The 19,575-nt window shown below is 43.8% G+C and overlaps 1 protein-coding gene across 1 annotated transcript in view; it reads right to left on the bottom strand.

Moving 5' to 3' along the window:
* Nucleotides 1–19,575, bottom strand: part of col7a1l (collagen type VII alpha 1-like) — a 265,380-nt gene that overhangs the window by 167,711 nt on the left and 78,094 nt on the right. The window contains exons 19-29 of the mRNA XM_078419535.1: nucleotides 18,405–18,620; nucleotides 16,292–16,431; nucleotides 13,650–13,773; nucleotides 11,980–12,123; nucleotides 11,391–11,560; nucleotides 9,253–9,390; nucleotides 7,998–8,015; nucleotides 6,428–6,511; nucleotides 4,756–4,836; nucleotides 2,816–2,842; nucleotides 267–311 (exon numbers count right to left, since the gene is read on the bottom strand). Of these exons, the coding sequence (XP_078275661.1) occupies nucleotides 267–311; nucleotides 2,816–2,842; nucleotides 4,756–4,836; nucleotides 6,428–6,511; nucleotides 7,998–8,015; nucleotides 9,253–9,390; nucleotides 11,391–11,560; nucleotides 11,980–12,123; nucleotides 13,650–13,773; nucleotides 16,292–16,431; nucleotides 18,405–18,620 (1,187 nt within the window). The remainder of the gene's footprint in view (nucleotides 1–266; nucleotides 312–2,815; nucleotides 2,843–4,755; nucleotides 4,837–6,427; nucleotides 6,512–7,997; nucleotides 8,016–9,252; nucleotides 9,391–11,390; nucleotides 11,561–11,979; nucleotides 12,124–13,649; nucleotides 13,774–16,291; nucleotides 16,432–18,404; nucleotides 18,621–19,575) is intronic.

The raw sequence follows: 19,575 nt of genomic DNA, 5'->3' as shown, positions 1-19,575 counted from the left end.
TCTGGTAGTCCTTTTCAAGTGCATGCCCACTGAATCTGCTTCCAACCAGTGTGTTCTGGACCATAAAATGTCCCAGTGCTTCAAAGGCCGTTTCCCCTCTGATTCTTTGGCTGACAGTTTGAAGCTTTCATACTCGGGTTACCTATTCATCTGTCTGCAGAAACCCTTCCTCCCCACAGCTCTATCCAAACCTTCACAAGGGGTGCCTTTCCATTGCAATTTCTGTAAGCTGCTCCTTTTCATAATGCACGAATTATCATACTCACCCTATCGCCTTTGGGACCCGGAGGACCTTTAAATCCAGGAAAGCCCTAGAGAAAGAAAGTCCACAGGTTATGGAAAAGAAATCAGACAAAATCCTAGAAATAATAATATGCCCCAGGAACTAACGACAAGTGATGCATTGAAGGATGAAGAAATTCCTCCATCATTTTCTCTGCCGTACAACGCTGATTCTAACTTATTCATTTCGCAAAAGTGGAAAAAAACATGGCAATCGTTTGGCAAAATAAGAGAGTAAAACATTTTTGTGAAAACCACTGGATTTCTACAAAGACTCTTGCATTCTGCTGTAAGGCACAATCCTCTACCCTTGTAACATTAATCCGTGTTCTCCTTCTGATCCTGACTGTACACTTCCCTCATTTCCTATTTCCATTTCAGATGTACATCAGCCTCTGTTTTTTTCTTTAATAACCTAAAATCTTTCGATAATTCTCCAGTGCATTACAATTAACCATTCATCAATTCTCTTCAATCATTCTTTCTGTAAACACTGAAGGGGTTTAATTTCCACGGGGAAATCCATGTTTATAACAGACGCTGAAACCAACAGTTCCATTAAATGTAATGTCAAGAGTCTAATATTGACGCCTGGAAGTCAAAGTGAGAAGCAGTTAGTTGATGATGTCTGTCTTTACATATATGTGATATACTTTGTCAATCTGTGATGGGTTGTAGTATTTAGTGAATAAGCCAGTTTTATCGAAGTGGTAATTCTTCAGACACTGCGCTTTGTTAAAGTATGTCAACAATCTGCCAACTTGCTGCATATCAAAGTTCTGATCATTTAGAATCACATAACAATACAAAATAGAAGTAAGTTATTTTTCTTATTGCGTTTACAACAGTTTTCTTTGCAAAGAACAATCCACTTAGATTCAATTCCCCCACTATTTCTTCATAGTCCTGCAATTCATAGTTTAGATATTTGCCCAATTCCCTTTTCAAGACTAATACAAAATTTGTTTTAGAAGTTGAAGATTTATGCACAATGCTTCCGAGGTGTTTCCAATTTATACTCTTAATAGGAAAATCTCATCCCCATTTTCACTGGTGTACATTTATATTGCCTCTAGAAGAGTACAGGTGGAAAACGTCGTAAGTAAGGTGAGAACGTAAAAGGTTCAGAGGGAGACCCCAGCAGACAGACAACATCTTTACCATGTCACATGTAAACAGAGAAGGGGAAACAAGACCCATAACCCACCCAATATTGCTCCAGCTGTGCTGAGTCCTTTGTCATAGAGTCGTGGAGCTATACAGCATGGAAGCAGGCCCTTCAGCCCACCTTGTGCATGCTGATAGGTTGACGTACTGGGCTAGTCCCATTTGCCTGCATTTGGCACATAGCCCACTAAACACTTCCTATCCTATGGTCTGATAAGGGACAGATGGCATAAACTCACTAATAATGTTGGGGCAATTTGTTGTTCCCATCTGCCACCACCTGTCCTCTTTCAGTTCCATTTGTCACCTTCTTTTCCTATCTGATTCCAGAATCTGCAGCCTTTCGTTCTCCATTTATCCCAGTCTCTGTTGCTAATTCAATGATGGATGAGAACTGTCTGAGTATTTGAAAGAGTGCTCTGGTAAATGAAATCCACATTTAGTTCAATTTCCCATGACTCTGTCCCATTTCTCAGTTGCAGCGAGGATTGTCAGTATTAAACAATCCATCAGGGGTGGCATGGTGGCGTAGCGGTAGAGTTGCTGCCTTACAGCGCTTGCAGCGCCAGAGACGCGGGCTCGATCCCGACGATAGGTGCTGCCTGTACATTCTCCCCGTGACCGCATGGGTTTTCTCCAAGATCTTCGGTTTCCTCCCACACGCCAAAGACATACAGGTTTGTAGGTTAATTGGCTTGGGTCTGTATACTTGGTATAAGTGTAAATTGTCCATAGTAAGTTATAGTGTTAATATGCAGGGAACGCTGGTCGGCGTGGAGTCGGTGGGACAAAGGGCCTGTTTCCCCACTGTATCTCTAAACTAAACTAAACTAAATCAGAATTGCACTTCCCTGTGTTCGTGCTACACCTACAGTGTACAGAAAAAAGAGTTTAACCAGGATTCAGGTGAAGGGGCACCAGATGGTGTCCTACCTCCCAACGTTTAACACTGATGCCAAGTGACACACCCACGCAGATCCAATTATAGACGAAAAGGACACAGAGTGCTGGAGTAACTCAGTGGGTCTGGCAGCATCTCTGGAGAACACGGATAGTGTGGGTGTCAGGGGTTATGGGGAGAAGGCAAGAGAATGGTGTTTGGAGTGAGTGATAGATCAGCCATGATTGAATGGTGGAGTAGACTTGATGGGCCGAATGGCCTAATTCTGCTCCTATCACTTCTGACCTTATGATAAGTGACGTTTTGCTCCTAGACATCAGTTTACAGAGTAATAGTCCGCAGTCAATTCCAGAATTACGTTAATAATCGTAACACATATTTTAACAGATAATTTGACAAAATACATTTGAAATATGGATGATGGGAACGAAAGAAGAAGAAGTTGTTTTCTGAAAGGATACTTACTCTATCCCCTTGAACTCCTTGTGGACCCTACAGGTTAAAAAAAAAAGCAACACCATATTAACGTTTTGAGAGCTGGTTCAAGAGGATTTTGCATGCATTTAATCATATTTAGAAAGGATAATGATCAAATTGGAGACAGAATTACATGCCAATAGTTCAATTGAGCACAGATTCAAATTATGCATCAAATTCATCAGTACTTCAGGGTGATGAATCTGTGGAATTATTTGCCACACAAGGCTGTAGAAGCCAAGTCGGTGGATATTTTTAAGGCAGAGATAGATAGATTTTTGATTAGTACAGGTGTCAGAGGTTATGGGGAGAAGGCAGGAGAATGGGGTTAGGAGTGAGAGATAGATCGGCCATGATTGAATGGTGGAGTAGACTTGATGGGCCGAATGGCCTAGTTCTGCTTCCATCACTTATGACTTATGACCTTATGACCTTCAGGTTAATTTGGATAGAGCTACCATGGTATGGAGTGCAGCAGCATTTATCTTAAAAAGGCTAACTTGTCAGAATATTTGTGGGATAAGCAGAGCATGGCTTTATCTCTATAAACTGTGAAACATCAGCTGATGATGCAAACAGGGTTCCTCTTTAGTAAACTACTTACAGCATTTTCTCCTGAATTAATTCTGCTTTCATGTAGATTTTGTTTCAGTTGTGCATTTACATTATCATTCAGCAAGCAGAAAATTGTGAAAATAACCAAAAAGAGACTGGGCTGAATCACGCTGATAATTAATTGACTGTTGCGTAGAAAACCTCTGGCTAACTTTAACCCATGCATCAATACGTTCAGGACATCCTCACTCACGCATAGCAGCACGGAAGAATGGGATTCTCTTGTCATTTCCTGGATCGTCATCCTGTAAGTTGACCTTCCTGGGTAGGCAGCATGGTGATGCAAAGGTTAGCACTGCTCCTGATAGCTCCAATGACCAGCTTCAATCCTGACTTAGTTGCTGTTTGTGTGGAGTTCATACGTTCTCCCTGTGACTACATGAGTTTCTCCCAGGTGATTTAGCCTCCTCCCTCATGCAAGGCTGTGTTGGCAGGCTATTGTGTATACTAACCCCTCCCCCATCCCCCACTCCCCTACCGGTGTAACTAAGTGGCAAAAGGAATCAAAGGAAGGTTGATGGGTGTGAGAGAAATGGGCCGAAAGGAATATAATGAAAGAGAGGCACAAGAGATTTCAGATACTGGAATCTGTAGCAATTAAAAAAAGCATTTTGTGGAGGAAAATGGACACCCTACGTTTGACAGGAGGTCATTCATGTAGAGTAGAGGGGAAGTAGTTAGTATAAAGTGCTGGGGGGAGGAGAGGAGCAGAGGCTAGGAGGCGGTAGGAGGGCATAGGTGAGGAGGTAGCACTCAGATGGGGAGGGAAGGGTGGAGAGAGCAACCAACGCTGTCGCAGTGGAAATTTGATAGGAAAAGACAGATAAATGGAACTCAGTGAAGGGTGGTAGAAGATGGGAGCAACAGAGAGAGGTGTGGGGTGAGCAGGAGTTGGGAAAGTCTGATAAAGGAGCTGGAAAATATTGGGGAACCAGCAATACTGAGGATGCTGACATAAATGATCGATGCATCGGCTAGTCTCCATGGGTGATTGATTTAAGTTTGTTGCATCTTCAGCATCCGAGTTCACCACCGATGTTGGATGTTCTTTGCCCACCTCACAGCCAAAAACTACTTTCTCCTCCCGTGCTCTACCTCACTGACAGTTATCTATCCCATGGCATGGCACTTTGGTACCGAATCACAACTACCTTCATAACTCAATGCAAATGTCCGCCCTGCATCATCCATAAAGTTGCTGCAATAACGATTCTGTGTCCAAATGCCTACAATCACAATTTCAAAAGCTGGGTCTTTCTGCAGAGAGATTGAAGAGGGGGGGGATGAGGGGGGATGAGGTTTCAGTTGCTTACCCTGGGCCCGGCAGAGCCAGGAGAGCCGGTACGGCCTGGGCGTCCCGGGAGGCCTGGAATCCCATCCTTCCCTGGTAGGCCCTGCACGGTTACCAAGCAACACAATTTGTACAAGCACCCCCCAACCATCAGAATGAAAATCAGACGTAACTTTCCCAACATGGAATAAAGAAGATCTCTAAAACGTCGAAATGGCACACTGAATTGTAATTGTTTCTATTGGCACAGCTTTGTGCCTTAACATTGTATGTGCTGTAAAGAGGGAGATATCTATTGCGAACTGGAGTGTGAGAAGGTGACATTTTGAAATGACAGGAGTCAATGAGGTAAAGCGCAGAAACAGGAGCAGGTTATTCAGCTCCTCAGGCTTGTTTTGATCACTGGAAGGTGTGAGCTACGCTCAGAGGTAAGTCATCCCACAGCCAATCAATCAAAGCAGAACTCTGCAATTAGTCAGTCCCCTTCTCAGTCCTTGGCCCTGTAAAATTCCCTCTTCAAGTATCTACTTAATTTGAGAGTCGCAATTTTCACCGCTATCATCGACATTTTGGTGCAGCTCACATCATCTCACTTCCATAAAGTTATTCTCTTCTCCCTCAGATTTCTTTTAGCCATTCATCATTGTGAGTGACCCTCCTGGTGCTAGAAGCTGTCTCTCCCTCTTTACTTCATTAAACCCATCTTGGTTAAAGGTTTCAAAGGTCTTTTATAGTCACGTGTACCAATTAAAGTACAGTGATATGCGAATTACCATACAGCCATATGAAAAAAAGAGCAACAAGACACACAACTACATAAAAGTAACATAAACATCCACCACAGCGGATTCCCCACATTCCTCACTATGATTGAAGGCCAAAAAGTCCAGTCTTGTTCCTCTTTATTCTCCTTTGGTTCGGGCAGTTGAACTATCCGCAGTCAGGGCGATCGAAGCTGCCGCTGCCGGAGATCGAAACTCCAGCATCGGGGCGGTCGAAACACCCGCGGCCTGGAGCTCAAGAGACCGGGGGCTCCGTGATGTTAAGTCCACAAGCACCCACGGCTGGAGCTCCCGGTCGATCTCCAGCAAAAGCAGACAACTCCTCGATGTTAGGCCGCAGTGCAGACGGAGATACGATACGGAAAAAAATCGCATCTCCATCGAGGTAAGAGATTAGAAAAAGTTTCCCCCAACTTCCCCTCCCGCTCCACCACCCCCCCACATAAAACAAGCTAAAGAACGCTAAAAACATACATTTAACACATACTTATTTAAACACAAAGAAGGAAGGGTCAGACCGACCGTTGGCGAGGCAGCCATTGCTGGCGCCACCCTGTGGAGGTAAGAACGCTGACATTAAATTATTTTAATTTCCACTTCAAGGACAGCAATTTCAGCCTCCTCGCTCCCACCACAACAAATATTTAGTGCAGGAAGGAAATGCAGATGCTGGTTTATACCCAAGATAGCCACGAAATACTGGAGTAACTCAGTGGGTCAGGCAGCATCTCTGGCGAAAAGGAATAGGTGACGTTTCGGGTCGGAACCCTTCTTCAGACCTGTCTAAGCTTTCACAACCCCCTTTTCTCCAGAGATGCTGCCTGACCCGCTGAGTTACTCCAGCATTTTGTGTCTATCTAATGCCCATTTAGCCACGTTCAGTAATAAAAGATATCAGGAGTATGTACTCACCCGTTCTCCTTTTTCTCCCTTATCAGCAAAGGCAAATGATTCATATCCTCCACTCGTGTGCAAGCCCAGAAATCCTTGCTGTCCCTGGAATGCATGCAGCATAATATGTTAACGTAGTTTGGAATCAAGGAATTGCAAATGCTGGTTTACAAAATAAGGCACAAAGAGCTGGAGTAAGTCTATGGGTCAAGGCAGCATCATGAATACAAATGAATCGAAAGTGATGATATAAAACCGCCAAAGGAACAACCCATCGTTACTCAGTTATTAGTTTGGTCACTGTACTTGTTTTAATTGGCTGTACTTGATTTGTACTTACTGTACAAGTTTATTAAACAAAAGCTTTTCACTGTACATCAGTACACGTAACATTAATAAACCAAATTCCAATAGAAATGTTTTATATTAGAATGTATACAGATCGCAAGATAAATACACCGATCAGCCAAAACATTATGACCATTTGCCTAATATGATGTTGGTCCTCTGTGTGCCCCCAAAAAGCATCGGCCTGCCGAGGCATGGACTCTACAAGACCCCTGAAGGTGTCCTGTAGTATCTGGCACCAAAATATTAGCAGCAGATCCTTCGAGTCCAGTAAGTTGCGAGGTGGAGCCACCGTGGATCGGACTTGTCCATCCAGCACATCCCACAGATGCTCAATCGGATGGAGATCTGGGGAATTTGGAGGCCAGGGCAACACCGTGAACACTTCATCGTGTTCCTCAAACCATTCCCGAACAATGTGTGCAGTATGGCAGGGCGCATTATCCTGCTGAAAGAGGCCACTGCCATCAGGGTATACCATTGCCATGAAGGGGTGTATCTGGTCTGCAACGATGTTTAGGCAGGTGACACGTGTCAAATTGATGTCCACATGAATGGCCGGACCCAGGGTTTCCCAGCAGAACATTGCCCAGAGCATCACACTCCCTCCACCGGCTTGTCGTCTTCCCACAGTGCATCCTGGTGCCATCACTGCCCTCGCACATCGATGAGCCTTGGGCGCCCAACACGCTGTCGCCAGTTTGTGGTATGTCCCTCCTTGAACCACTGTCAGTAGGTACTCACCACTGCTGACTGGGAGCACCCCACAAGCCTTGCCGTTTCAGAGATGCTCTGACCCAATCGTCTGGCCAGAACAATTTGGCCCTTGTCAAAGTCGCTCAGGTCTTTACTCTTGCCCATTTCTCCTGCATCCAACACATCAACTTCAAGAACTGATTGTTCACTTGCTGCCTAATATATCTCACCCCTTGACAGGTGCCATTGTAACAAGATATTCAATGTTATTCACTTCACCTGTCAGTGGTCATAATGTTTTGGCTCATCAGCGTATAATAACAAAAACTACAGATGCTAGTTTATACGAATGAAAGACACAAAGTGCTGGAATATCTCAGCTGGTAGCAGCACCTCTGAAAAACATAGATCGGTGACATTTCAGGTCTGAAGAAGGGTTCTGACCCGAAACGTCACCTATCCATGTTCTCCAGGGATGTTGCTTGACCTGCTGAGTTACTCCAGCACTTTGTGTCTTTCCACAAGATAAATATGTTAGTACTGTTACCTGTTCTCCTTTCTGACCCTGAAAAATAAAATGTAAGAAACAATTAGTCTTTTACATTTTTTAACGATTTTACAAGAGTAAAATTTGAACTATTTATGTTCCACAATTTCTTTTGTTTGTTGGAAGTCTGCAGGTCCCTCAGCCCCAGATATCAGAATAATCTGCTGCTAGGTATTCTTTCCATTAGATTCAATAAAGCATCTTATTCATAAAACTCAGAACTGCATTCCTGTGGGGCAATTTCAATTCCAACTTAATAAAAAGCAGCTTGCATTTATATTGCACCTTTAAAATGTATAACCCTGGAGGATTGGTAACTCTGCTCCTAACTTGTTTAATTCCACACCTTGCTATTTTTGTCTGTCACCATTTAGAGTCATAGTCATACAGTGTGGAAACAGGCCCTCCAGCCAAACTTGCCCACACCGGGCAACATGTCCCAGCTACACTAGTCCCACCTACCTGCGCTTGGCCCATATCCCTCTAAATCTGTCCTACCCATGTTCCTGTCTGAATGTTTCTTAAATGTTGCGATGGTCCCTGCCTCAACTACCTCCTCCAGCAGCTTGCTCCATGCACCCACCACCCTTTGCATGATAAAGTTACCTCTCAGGTTCCTATTAAATCTTTCCCCCCTCACCTTAAACATACGTCCTCTGGTTCTCGATTCCCCCTGCTCTGGGCAAGAGACTCGGATGCGTCTACCTGATCTACGGTGAACAATTTGTCCAGTGGTAAAGAAGATCAAACCTAACTTCTTGGTGTGGAGTTGCAAAGTTCACAAGTGGGCTGTACAACCCTCTTTCAAGCCAAAGCAAGGGAGGTTGGCAGGGAGCAGAAGAGTCAAAAGATGCACAAGTGGTTTTACCCCTTCAGTGGGGAATGAATTGAACACCCCATAACCCCATAAAGGTGGCACGATGGCACAGCGGTAGAGTTGCTGCCTCACAGTGCCAGTGAGCCGGGTTGGGTCCTGACTAAGGGTGCTGTCAGTACGGAGTATGTACGTTCTCCCGGTGACCTGCGTAGATTTTCTCCGGTTTCTTCCCACACTCCAAAGACGTACAGGTTTGTAGCTTAATTGGCTTGGTGTAATTGTAAATTGTCCCTAGTTTGTGCAGGATAGTGTTAGTGTGTGGGGATCGCTGGTTGGCAGGGACTTGGTGGGCCGAAGGGCCTGTTTCCGCTCTGTATCTCTAAACTAAACTAAACTCAACTAAGCACACTTTGAGCCCCATCTGCTTCACAAGCTCACCTTCCGGCACTGGGATGCACAGGGGCCTTCTGGCTTTCTGATGTCTTCAGTTTCACTCTGGGAGGCTTTGGATGTAATCGATTCTGTTTGCTGGTCGTCTATGTTGGACTTGGCTTCCAATTGACCTTGTTGAAGGTGCTAGAAAATACAAGAGGGATCAGGTACTTGCTTCAGCCAAAGTGTAAAAGCGACGCAGTGAGAAGTAATGCTATCAGTTGCCCGAGCAACCAACCACTAATGGCTGCATCAGAGTGAAAACTCACAGAGATGAAACCAGACGGCATGTACATGACATTTATTCTGTTGTTGCAATTTCAAAGAAAAATGAAGGCTCTTGCTCGAGCTGTTCACATTTCAGAGAGCTTCTGACCTTTGTCGGTAATTCGCAGCAGTTCGGTGAGATGAACGTGGACAGGTTCTTTGCATTAAAGTGAGACTAGAGTATCGGAGGTCATGAGAGGAAATCTGAAGCTCGAGGTAATTTATGAGTAAATCTTCCACTTCAGGATGCTGCCAGGGCTCTCCGCTGAGAAATAGCACTCATCTCGTCACTTTCCATCTATTTTAATGTTTATTGCTGCAAGCGTTTATTTTTCTGATGAAGGGTCCTGGAGGGAGGGGGGGGGTGGGGGCGAGAGGGGGGCCAAGATCTGATTAAGACTGACATCAGCATGAACTCAACCAAAATAGTCAAAGAAAAGTGAAAAGATGGGAGGACAAACAGAAAAACAAATGATCCGAACAGATCCTTCTGCTGGATCAGGCCAACAGTCCAACCATGTTGGTTGAATGTATGCCCCGCATCCTTAAATGCTTAATTATCTTTTAGTGTCAACATCCCAGCGGATTAAGAAACTGACAGAAAAATGACAGTAAAAGCTCTGTCAAAGACTTTTCTATCACTATCCCAATAACAAATCAGCATCAACTGACTGTCCCTCTGATATTCCTTACTTGGCAAGCATTTGTTGGCCATATCTCACAGAGGCACAGCTGGTAGAGCCACTGCCTTACAGCACCAGAGACATGGGTGCGATCCTGACCTGGGGTGCTGTCTGTGTGGAGTTTACACGTTCTCCCTGCTGACCTCATGTGTTTCCTCTGGGTTTTTCGGTTTCCTCCCACTTCCCAAAGACATGTGGGTTTGTGGGTTAATTGGCTTCTGTAAATTACCCCTAGTATGTAAGGAATAGATGCAAAAGTGGGATAACATAGAAAAGGGTTCAGTGAAGATTTACGAGGGTGTTGCCAGGACTAGAGGGTGTGAACTATAGGGAGAGGTTGAGTAGGCTGAGTCTCTATTTCTTGGAGTGCAGGAGGATGAGGGGTGATCTTATAGAGGTGTACAAAATCATGAGAGGAATAGATCGGGTAGATGCACAGAGTCTCTTGTCCAGGGTAGGAGAATCTAGGACCAGAGGTGAAGGGGAAAGAGGAATGTAACTTTTTCACACAAAGGGTGGTGGGTGTATGGAACAAGCTGCCAGAGGAGGTCGTTGAGGCTGGGACTACCCCATCATTTAGAATGATCCAGGACACTGCCTGGTCAATCGAGACAGTCCAATCTCACTTCTCCATCTTTTCCCCACAGATTTGCAAAGATTTTCTTTACAAATACTAATCCAATATCCTTTGGAATCATGTACTGTCTTTCCGCTGACTGGATTGCACGCTGCAAAGGTTTTTCACTGTACCTCGGTACATGCGACAATAAACTAAACTGAACTAAAAAAACTAAACTACACTAAAAGCAATTAATCTCTTCTACCAGCCTTTGAGGCAAGGCATTTTATATCACAATGACGCACTGTGTAATGAAATGTTTCTGCATGTAGCCTTTAATTATTTTCCTAGTTCAACCATATTTATATCCTCTGGTTCCAACCCTCAAAACCATGGGGATTATTTGCCCTATTTACCCCATCAGAACTCTTCCAGCTTTTGAACATCTCCATTAAACCTCCCTTTGATCTTCTCTACAACCAAAGTTCTGCATCACACTCACTGTCCTTAGTCAATCTCCTCTGTGTCACTGCTGGTATTATAGAGTTGACCCGCAGAGTTCAGCGTAATCATCTGTAACGGAACATCCAGAGCAAACCTGGGGTGTCAGACGAATGAGCATAAACAACTCTTACCTCAGTCTCTCTGGCTTCCGTGCAGATTTTTTCTACCAGGTCTCTTTCAATCAAAGGCAAATCATTGAAGGTGTTGGCAAAAAATATACTATCCTGATGACCGCGGTAGATAATTTTCTTGAGTTCCTCCACATCTGCACTTGTAATCCCCACAGGGATGATCTTAATACCTGAAATGGCAAGTGGAGAAACAAGGAACTGCAGATGCTGTTTTACAAAAAAAGACACAAAGTGCTGATATCCCACTTTCTAATCCACTCCTTACACACTTGGGGCAATTTTTACAGAGGCCAATTAACCTGCAAACCTGCACATCTTTGGGATGTGGGAGGGAAATGGAGAAACCGGAGGAAATTCAAGTGGTCACAGACAGAACGTACAAACTCCGTACAGACATCACCCGTAGATAGGATTCTGGCGTCCCGGGTTCACTGGCGCTGTGAGGCAGCAGCTCCACCAGCTGCGTCACTGGGCCACCCTTCATCCAGGCATTCCCATAGACCTGAAGCACTAGATTTAATGAACACCAGACTCAATCTCCTGCAGAGGGTGCCAGTGGTGATATTGATAAACCATAATCGATCCATACCTAAACCAAATGCCACTCTTGCTGGCACTTCTACTGCATCTTGTGAGCGTCCGTCAGTCAACAGGACCAGAATATGGGGGACATTTGGTCGCATCCCAGCAGCTGTCTGGAAAAGCGCCTTTAAGACGTAACCTATACCTTTGCCTGGGAAAACAGAGGAAAATTAAGTACTAGGCACATAAATAAAAATTTGCATTTATAGAAGGTCATTCTAAAGCTGCAGAGGATGTTACATCATCTGAAGTAGTGTGTGCAATCTTAGTCTCTGTACCAAAGGGAGGATAAATAGGAAAGATAGACACAAAATGCGGGAGTAACTCAGCGGGTCAGGCAACATCTCTGGAGAAAATGGATAGGTAACACCTTGAATTGAGACCCTCCTGCAAAGAATAAATACACCCTGGAGGCAGAATAGTGCAGCTTTACTGGGCTGATTCTAGGATCAGGGGACTGGCTAATGGAAAATAATCTGGAAGGAGATACCAACATTCACTTTATAGTAGAATGGAAAGTTAATTGAAACTTTTAGACTTTAGAGATACAGCGCGGAAACAGGCCCTTCGGCCCACCGAGTCTGTGCCGACCACCAATCACCCCGTACACTAACGCTATCTTACACACTAGGGACAATTTACAATTTTACTGAAGCCAATTAACCTACAAACCTGTACGTCTTGGGAGTGTGGGAGGAAACCGGAGCACCGGGAGAAAACCCTACTAGCAGAGTCAAGTGATTAGGTGAGAGGTGGGGATGCAAACTTGAGTTGGAGCCTTGATCTTACAGATTAACTATTGCTTCTATTTCTTAGAGTGGATCTCCTGACTTTGGGACTCACAAAATGCTTTACAAGGAAGCACCTCATATTTGCTTATTTCGCTGCAATGTTGTAATATAAGAGATTGTCGGCAGTACAGTTAATGCAAACAATTGGGAAGGATAATGGTAGGTCAGCCATTTTTGCAAAAGGATTTGAGGAGAGCAATAGAAGCATCTTGCTTCAACTATTAGGTCCCCAGGTGAGGATGCATGGGCAATATTGTGCACAGGTCTGGTCTCCCTCACTGAGTAACGATACACTTGTGATGGAGGGGATGTAGTGAGAGGTCACCAGGTTGAGTTGTGGGATGGCAGGATTTTACATAAAAGAAATGAACCAAACTAGGCCTACACTCGCTTAGGTTTAGAAGAACGAGAGGCCATTTCAATAAAACTTCTTATGGAGATTGACAAGATAAATGACGTTGATGTGACTGGGGTCAGTAGAGAATGAGATGGACACGTGGTCAAGATGTGTATTTACACAGTATATAGAAACAAGGAATTGCAGATGCTGGTTTACACAAAAGGATACAAAGTGCTGGAGTAATACAATGGGGCAGGCAGCATCACTGGAGAATATGGATAGGTGATGCTTTAGATCATCAGAAGAGGTGTTCCGACCTGAAATGTTATCTATCCATGTTCTCCAGAGATGTTGCTTGACCCGCTGAGTTACTCCAGCACTTTGTGTGCATTTGAACGCTTGACTTTGGAGTTTTCTCTGAAAACCTCCAGGAAAATGGTAACTTATACATAAGTGAAAATTGGATCATGTGCAGGGAGTTCCCAAACGTGGATAATAGAAAAGATAGATCATGACGGATGGTTTACCAAAATGGTTCATTTTTACCTGTCCTGGTGTTGCCACCTCCATATTGCACTCTTCTGATGGCTCTCAAAATTGAATTTCTGTCCTTGTACTGATTCAGTGGGAACTCAGTCCTGGGATTGTCACTATAATGGGCCACGGCTACCTGTCGAGTGTAAAGAAACCACAGGAATGGTTCATGTTAACCAGAGACCAACCAGCAGCTGCAAGTGGAAACCCACTAGCTCAAGTACTGTAAACCTGTACTATAAATGATGGAACCAAGGAGATGGAAAGATATCATTAACATTACAACCTCAGTATAAGAAAATAACTGCAGATGCTGGTACAAATCGATTTATTCACAAAATGCTGGATTAACTCAGCAGGTCAGGCAGCATCTCGGGAGAGAAGGAATGGGTGACATTTCGGGTCAAGACCCTTCTTCAGACTGATGTCAGGGGGGCGGGACAAAGGAAGAATATAGGTGGAGACAGAAAGATAGAGGGAGATCTGGGAAGGAGGAGGGGAAGGGAGGGACAGAGGAACTATCTAAAGTTGGAGAAGTTGATGTTCATACCACTGGGCTGCAAACTGCCCAGGTGAAATATGAGGTGCTGTTCCTCCAATTTCCGGTGGGCCTCACTATGGCACTGGAGGAGGCCCATGACAGAAAGGTCAGACTGGGAATGGGAGGGGGAGTTGAAGTGCTCGGCCACCGGGAGATCAGGTTGGTTAATGCGGACCGAGCGCAGGTGTTCAGGTGTCATAAGGTCATAAGTGATAGGAGCAGAATTAGGACATTCGGCCCATCAAGTCTACTCCGCCATTCAATCGGCTGATCTATCTCTCCCTCCTAACCCCATTCTCCTGCCTTTTCCCCATAACCCCTGACACCTGCATTAATCAAGAATCTATCTATCTCTGCTTAAAAATATCTGTTGACGGCCTCCACAGCCGTCTGTGGCAAAGAATTCATCACTCTCTGACTAAAGAAATTCCTCCTCATCTCCTTCTCAAAGGAATGTCCTTTAATTCTGAGACTATGGCCTCTGGTCCTGGACTCTCCCACTAGTGGAAACATCCTCTCCACATCCACTCTATCCAAGCCTTTCTCTCAGACTTTCATACTGAAAGAGCAATTCCCTGCCATGGCTTTACTGAAGAATGTGCTGCCCGATGCGCAATACAACCACTTAGAAGGCAAGAAGGTAACTGGCTCAGTCTTTGGCCCACATGGTCATCTTTACCTGGCCTTAATCCATACTGAGCAGGAGACCGAAACATTGGCATAACCCAACCCTGTCCCACAGAAGAAGCATTATATGGGAAGGATTCAGCCAGGGAAAATAGCAAAGTTATGATGCAATGTCATGCATTTTGGTTGAGTTGAGGCCATCTAGATTGCAAGTACTCATCTCATTATTTTATTGGACTTCGTGCCCTTATTCCAATTTTACTCTACAGGAAGACAGAAAACAGCAGGTGGTAGCAGCTATTTCTGAAACCATTTACTAATATTCCATTCGAAGCCTTCAGAGGCTCTAAACAAGCTTCAGAAATCCAGCAATTTAGTGGTTATTTCCGAGAATTCTACCTTCCCTCTGACATAAATTCATAATTTTAATATTGAAATTATGCTAGGATTTGGGCGATATTTCATTTGCTACCTCCCCTACTTCAAGGACACTTTGGAGAGCAATATCTCTCTGCCTGCGGTTGCAAAAACAGTGATAATTTTGGCATCCGTTTACTCTTATTTTTTTTCATTAGTTTCATCAACTTCAATGAAACCAAATGTCAGCCAAACTAGTAGCAGATTCATTTGAGCTTAGCAACCAATTAAGAATTTCTCCTCTTTTAGTTTCAGAACAGATCTTGAAGATGGCAATAAAGAATTCATACACCACAGAAACAGGCCCAGTGACCCCCCCCCCCCCCCCCCCCCCGGGTCTGTGCCAAACATCAATTTCTACTAATCTTGCATTAACCCCTTATTTGTACATTCTCCCCACATTCTCTTCAACTCCCCTCAGATTCCACCAATCACTGGCACGCCAGGGACAATCTTCAGGAGCCTTTCGACCCCCTACAGTTTTGGGATGTGGGAGGAAACTTGAGCACCTGGAGGAAACCCACACGGTCACTGGGAGAATGTGCAAACTCCTCGCAGATAATGGCCAGGGTCAGGATTGAACCTGGTCTCCAGTGCTGTGAGGCTGCCTGGACCACTGTTTTTTGTGAAATTACATTGTGTCTCCATTTATCAATGTAATAAGGTTTGGAAAGAATCTGATGCAGATGTTTGGAATTAGTAAGGACATCAATAACAGACAAGTGAAGAGATTATTTCAGACAATGGGACCAATTGAAATGGTTCTTCAGAACAAGGAATGGATCGATACATTCCAGACGTATTGGTGGCAAATGAACCTTGCAATTCTCAGGTAGCCAGCGAGCACATCTTGGCAAAACTATGAATTCATGGCAGAAGGAAATTACAATCTTTACAAAGACATGTGGGTTTGGAGTAACTCAGCGGGACAGGCAGTATCTCTGGTTAGAAGGAATGGGTGACCTTACGGGTCGAGACCCTTCTTCAGACCAGCCTTACTGCCATCCTGCCATCAGACTTACTGTCATTCTGTTTCCACAACTGGCCAGTCTTAGGTTTTACCACTTACCTGGTTCCCTGCAGGTCCAATCTTTGGGAAGTACGAGATGATCCTGAAAAGAAAATCCCTGATCTTGTTAAAGTTGTCCTGGCCAATGCTCCAGGATTCGTCCACCAGGAATACAATGTCGGCCTTGGCTTTGTTACAAACTGATGGAGGAAAAACAAAAGCAGTTGGTGCAACTCAGGAATCCTGGGTGTATTTAAACCTGCACAAAAAATGTTCTGGGGAATTCACCACAAATAAACATTAACCCGGAACAGACAAATGAAGAAAAAAACATGACTTTACTTCCAAAGTACAATTGAAAAAGTACAATTTAGCATTTTTAAGTAGAACATATGTGGCATTTAAACTGCAAAACTTCATAAGGCAATTGGACAGCTATACAGATAAAAAGTGTTCAGAGGGATGTAGGTCAAATGAATGCCATAAAGCCCATATTGACTGGCACGGACAAATTGGGCTGAAGGGCCTGTTTCCATGCAGTTATAGTTATCCGACTCTATGACTCTAGGAGGTTATTCCATATCTCATGCAGTTAACCACCAATCTATTAGATCTGAGCTGATCTATACCTGAGCTTCACTTACTTGCCTTGATTCCATACTTTCTGATACTGTAAATTAATGAAAAAATCTAGTGACCGCAGGTGAAAAGTTCAAGTCTCACAGCATTTGCAGATTCTAACAAAAACAAACTCCTGGTTTCCCGGCACTCCAGAAGGCTGTTCAGTCCATCCAAAACTACTTTATTCTAAGAGCTATCTAATTATTCCCATGCCTTTCCCCTTCCGCAAACAAGTACATTAAAGCCAACAGGGGGCGTTATTTCCAGTATTCAGTTCAACCTCTGCAGAACAGATTGAAGGTGGGGATGAAGGGACAAGGCTGAAAATAGGGACTGTTACGGCAGCTTCACCTTCCCTCGAAAGACTTCAAGCTTACCGTTGATGAGGAACGGGAGCGATACTTCTTCACGCAAATAACAACAGAGAGATCTTCACAACTTTTCAGTTAGTTAGTCATTTATTGAAGTAGTAATACAAACAGATTAATATATCTCTTGGCATTAACTTGTTAAGAATCTAATATCTTATCGTCGTTCCTTCATGACCTATACTGGCTTATTAGACCCTATATCCAGCAGACACTTCTCGTATATTCTATGGCAACCAAGATCCCTGGGTCTAAGCTGCTCCTGATGACACAAACTAAAGCATTACGTCAGTGCTGGACGGATTTATACTCATAACCCTAGCCACACCTCTGAGTCCTCCCAGTCCTATACGTAAGCTTAATATTAAACTCAAGACAACCTCTTGGTGTCTAAAAAATAATACAGCAGGATACAAAGTAATACGATATGCTAAAATAGCTAATAAACTCAAAATGGCCCCTTGAGGGACTTTAAGTGAATGTCAATTGGATGGTTTGAGCCATCAGTGCTATACAGAAAGAGTTTGATACCTTTCATTTTAATTGCATTTTGTGGTCAAACTCTTCCTGACTGGCCCACTTCCACAGCACTAGAAAAACAGAAGGGATGTCACACACTCCATCTCAACCTGGCTCATCCATCTACTATATCAACAATGCAAGTAGTTCATTTAGTCTTGAACTTGTTCTGTTATTCCATGGGATTGTGGCTGATCCGTGCCCAATTCTATACATTCACATTTGTCCCATATCCCTTTAACACTAGGGCTAATCATATTAAATACAAAATTAACTTTCAAATCTCATTTGAATATCTACGTCCAAGTTCTACCACTTTTTGTATGTAGAAATGTTTTCTAACTCCACTCGTGAAAAACCTTACTCTAAACTTTAGATTCTATATCTAGCATGATAAACCTACTTTGAAGTTTGATCATGTCACCCATAATCTCTTTGGAATTCCTCAATGTGCCACCTTGGTTGAGACCCCTCCTGAGCTGAGCAACGCAACGCAACACTCTTATGTTAAGCAAGAACACCACTGTGTTTTGTTTCTATAACTTGCTGATAAACTTAGTATGTGATAAATTTAGTTGTGGATCAGTGAGTCTGATAGTGCCTGGAGGTGTTGGTAGTAATAAGAGTCAACATAGGCTCTATCCAGAGTGGGGTCAGCCACTTACCAGGCCCCTCCTGTGTGATCTGAAAGGCTGGTGCCCTCCTTGCAATGGGAGAGGTTGTGCTGGGGGTTGTAGTCGTGGGAATTGTTGTGGACGGTGAAGCCACATCAGCTCGACGATTGGTTTGTTGCACCTCACTGGATCCAGATCCAGCAGCAACAGCGACTGGTGAAATAACCATTGGTGGTTTTGCTGTTGCAGAAGGTTTCTTTTTGGTGCCTATGTAGAAATGGAAAAAGAGATCCTTTCATTGATGCATTAGAGTCAACATGGAACATAGAACAATACAGCACAGGAATGGGCCCTTCGGCCCACAATGTCTGTGGCGAACATGATGCCAAGTTAGACTGATCTCATCTACCTGTACATGATCCATAATCCTTTATTCCCTGCATTTCATGTACCTATTCAAAAGCCTCTTAAACGCCAATATCATATCTGCCTCCACCATCACCCTCGGCAATGTGTTTCAGGACACTACCACTGTGTAAAAAACATACCCCGCACATCTCCACTAAACCTTCTCCCTCTCACCTTATAGCTATGCCCTCTAGTATTGACCATCTCCACCCGGGGAAAAGGTTCTGACTGTCTACCCTTTCTATGCCTCTCGTACTTTTATATATAAAGGCATTACTTTTTTTGTGATAAGATACAATACAATAGATACAATAGATGGAATTGGTTAAAATAGGCCTTTACTTTTAATACATTCAACTTACCTGTATATTTTTAAATTACATTTATAGGCAATTGACTTTTGACCTTTAATCTTTCTTCTATGGCTAAACAAATTATTTGGCCTTCCATGGCCAAACAAATTAAAATATCAGATCTTCCCTTCCCAGGTTTGTGAACCCGGTAGTACTTATCCCATTTATCCCCGATGACTGGTGAATATCTAATGATTTGGTGGCATCATTTAAACTTAATTGTAGGATTGTCGGACCGATTCAAAGATCATGAGGTAAACTGTGGTCTGTAGAGCAAGATACACTTCCTCAGTCCATTTATTCCTCAGGTTCCAGTGAAAGTATAAGTGGGATACATTAAAGGACACGACGGAGTGCTGGAGTAGCTCAATGAGTCAGGCAGCATCTCTGGAGAACATGGATAGGTGATGTTTCGGGTTGGGACCCTACTTCAGACCCATTCCTCACTCCATTGATTCCCA

The sequence above is a fragment of the Rhinoraja longicauda genome, chromosome 23 (assembly GCF_053455715.1).
Source record: "Rhinoraja longicauda isolate Sanriku21f chromosome 23, sRhiLon1.1, whole genome shotgun sequence".
In the NCBI taxonomy this organism is placed as follows: Eukaryota; Metazoa; Chordata; class Chondrichthyes; order Rajiformes; family Arhynchobatidae; genus Rhinoraja; species Rhinoraja longicauda.
This window is presented reverse-complemented; position numbering and strand designations above follow the sequence as displayed.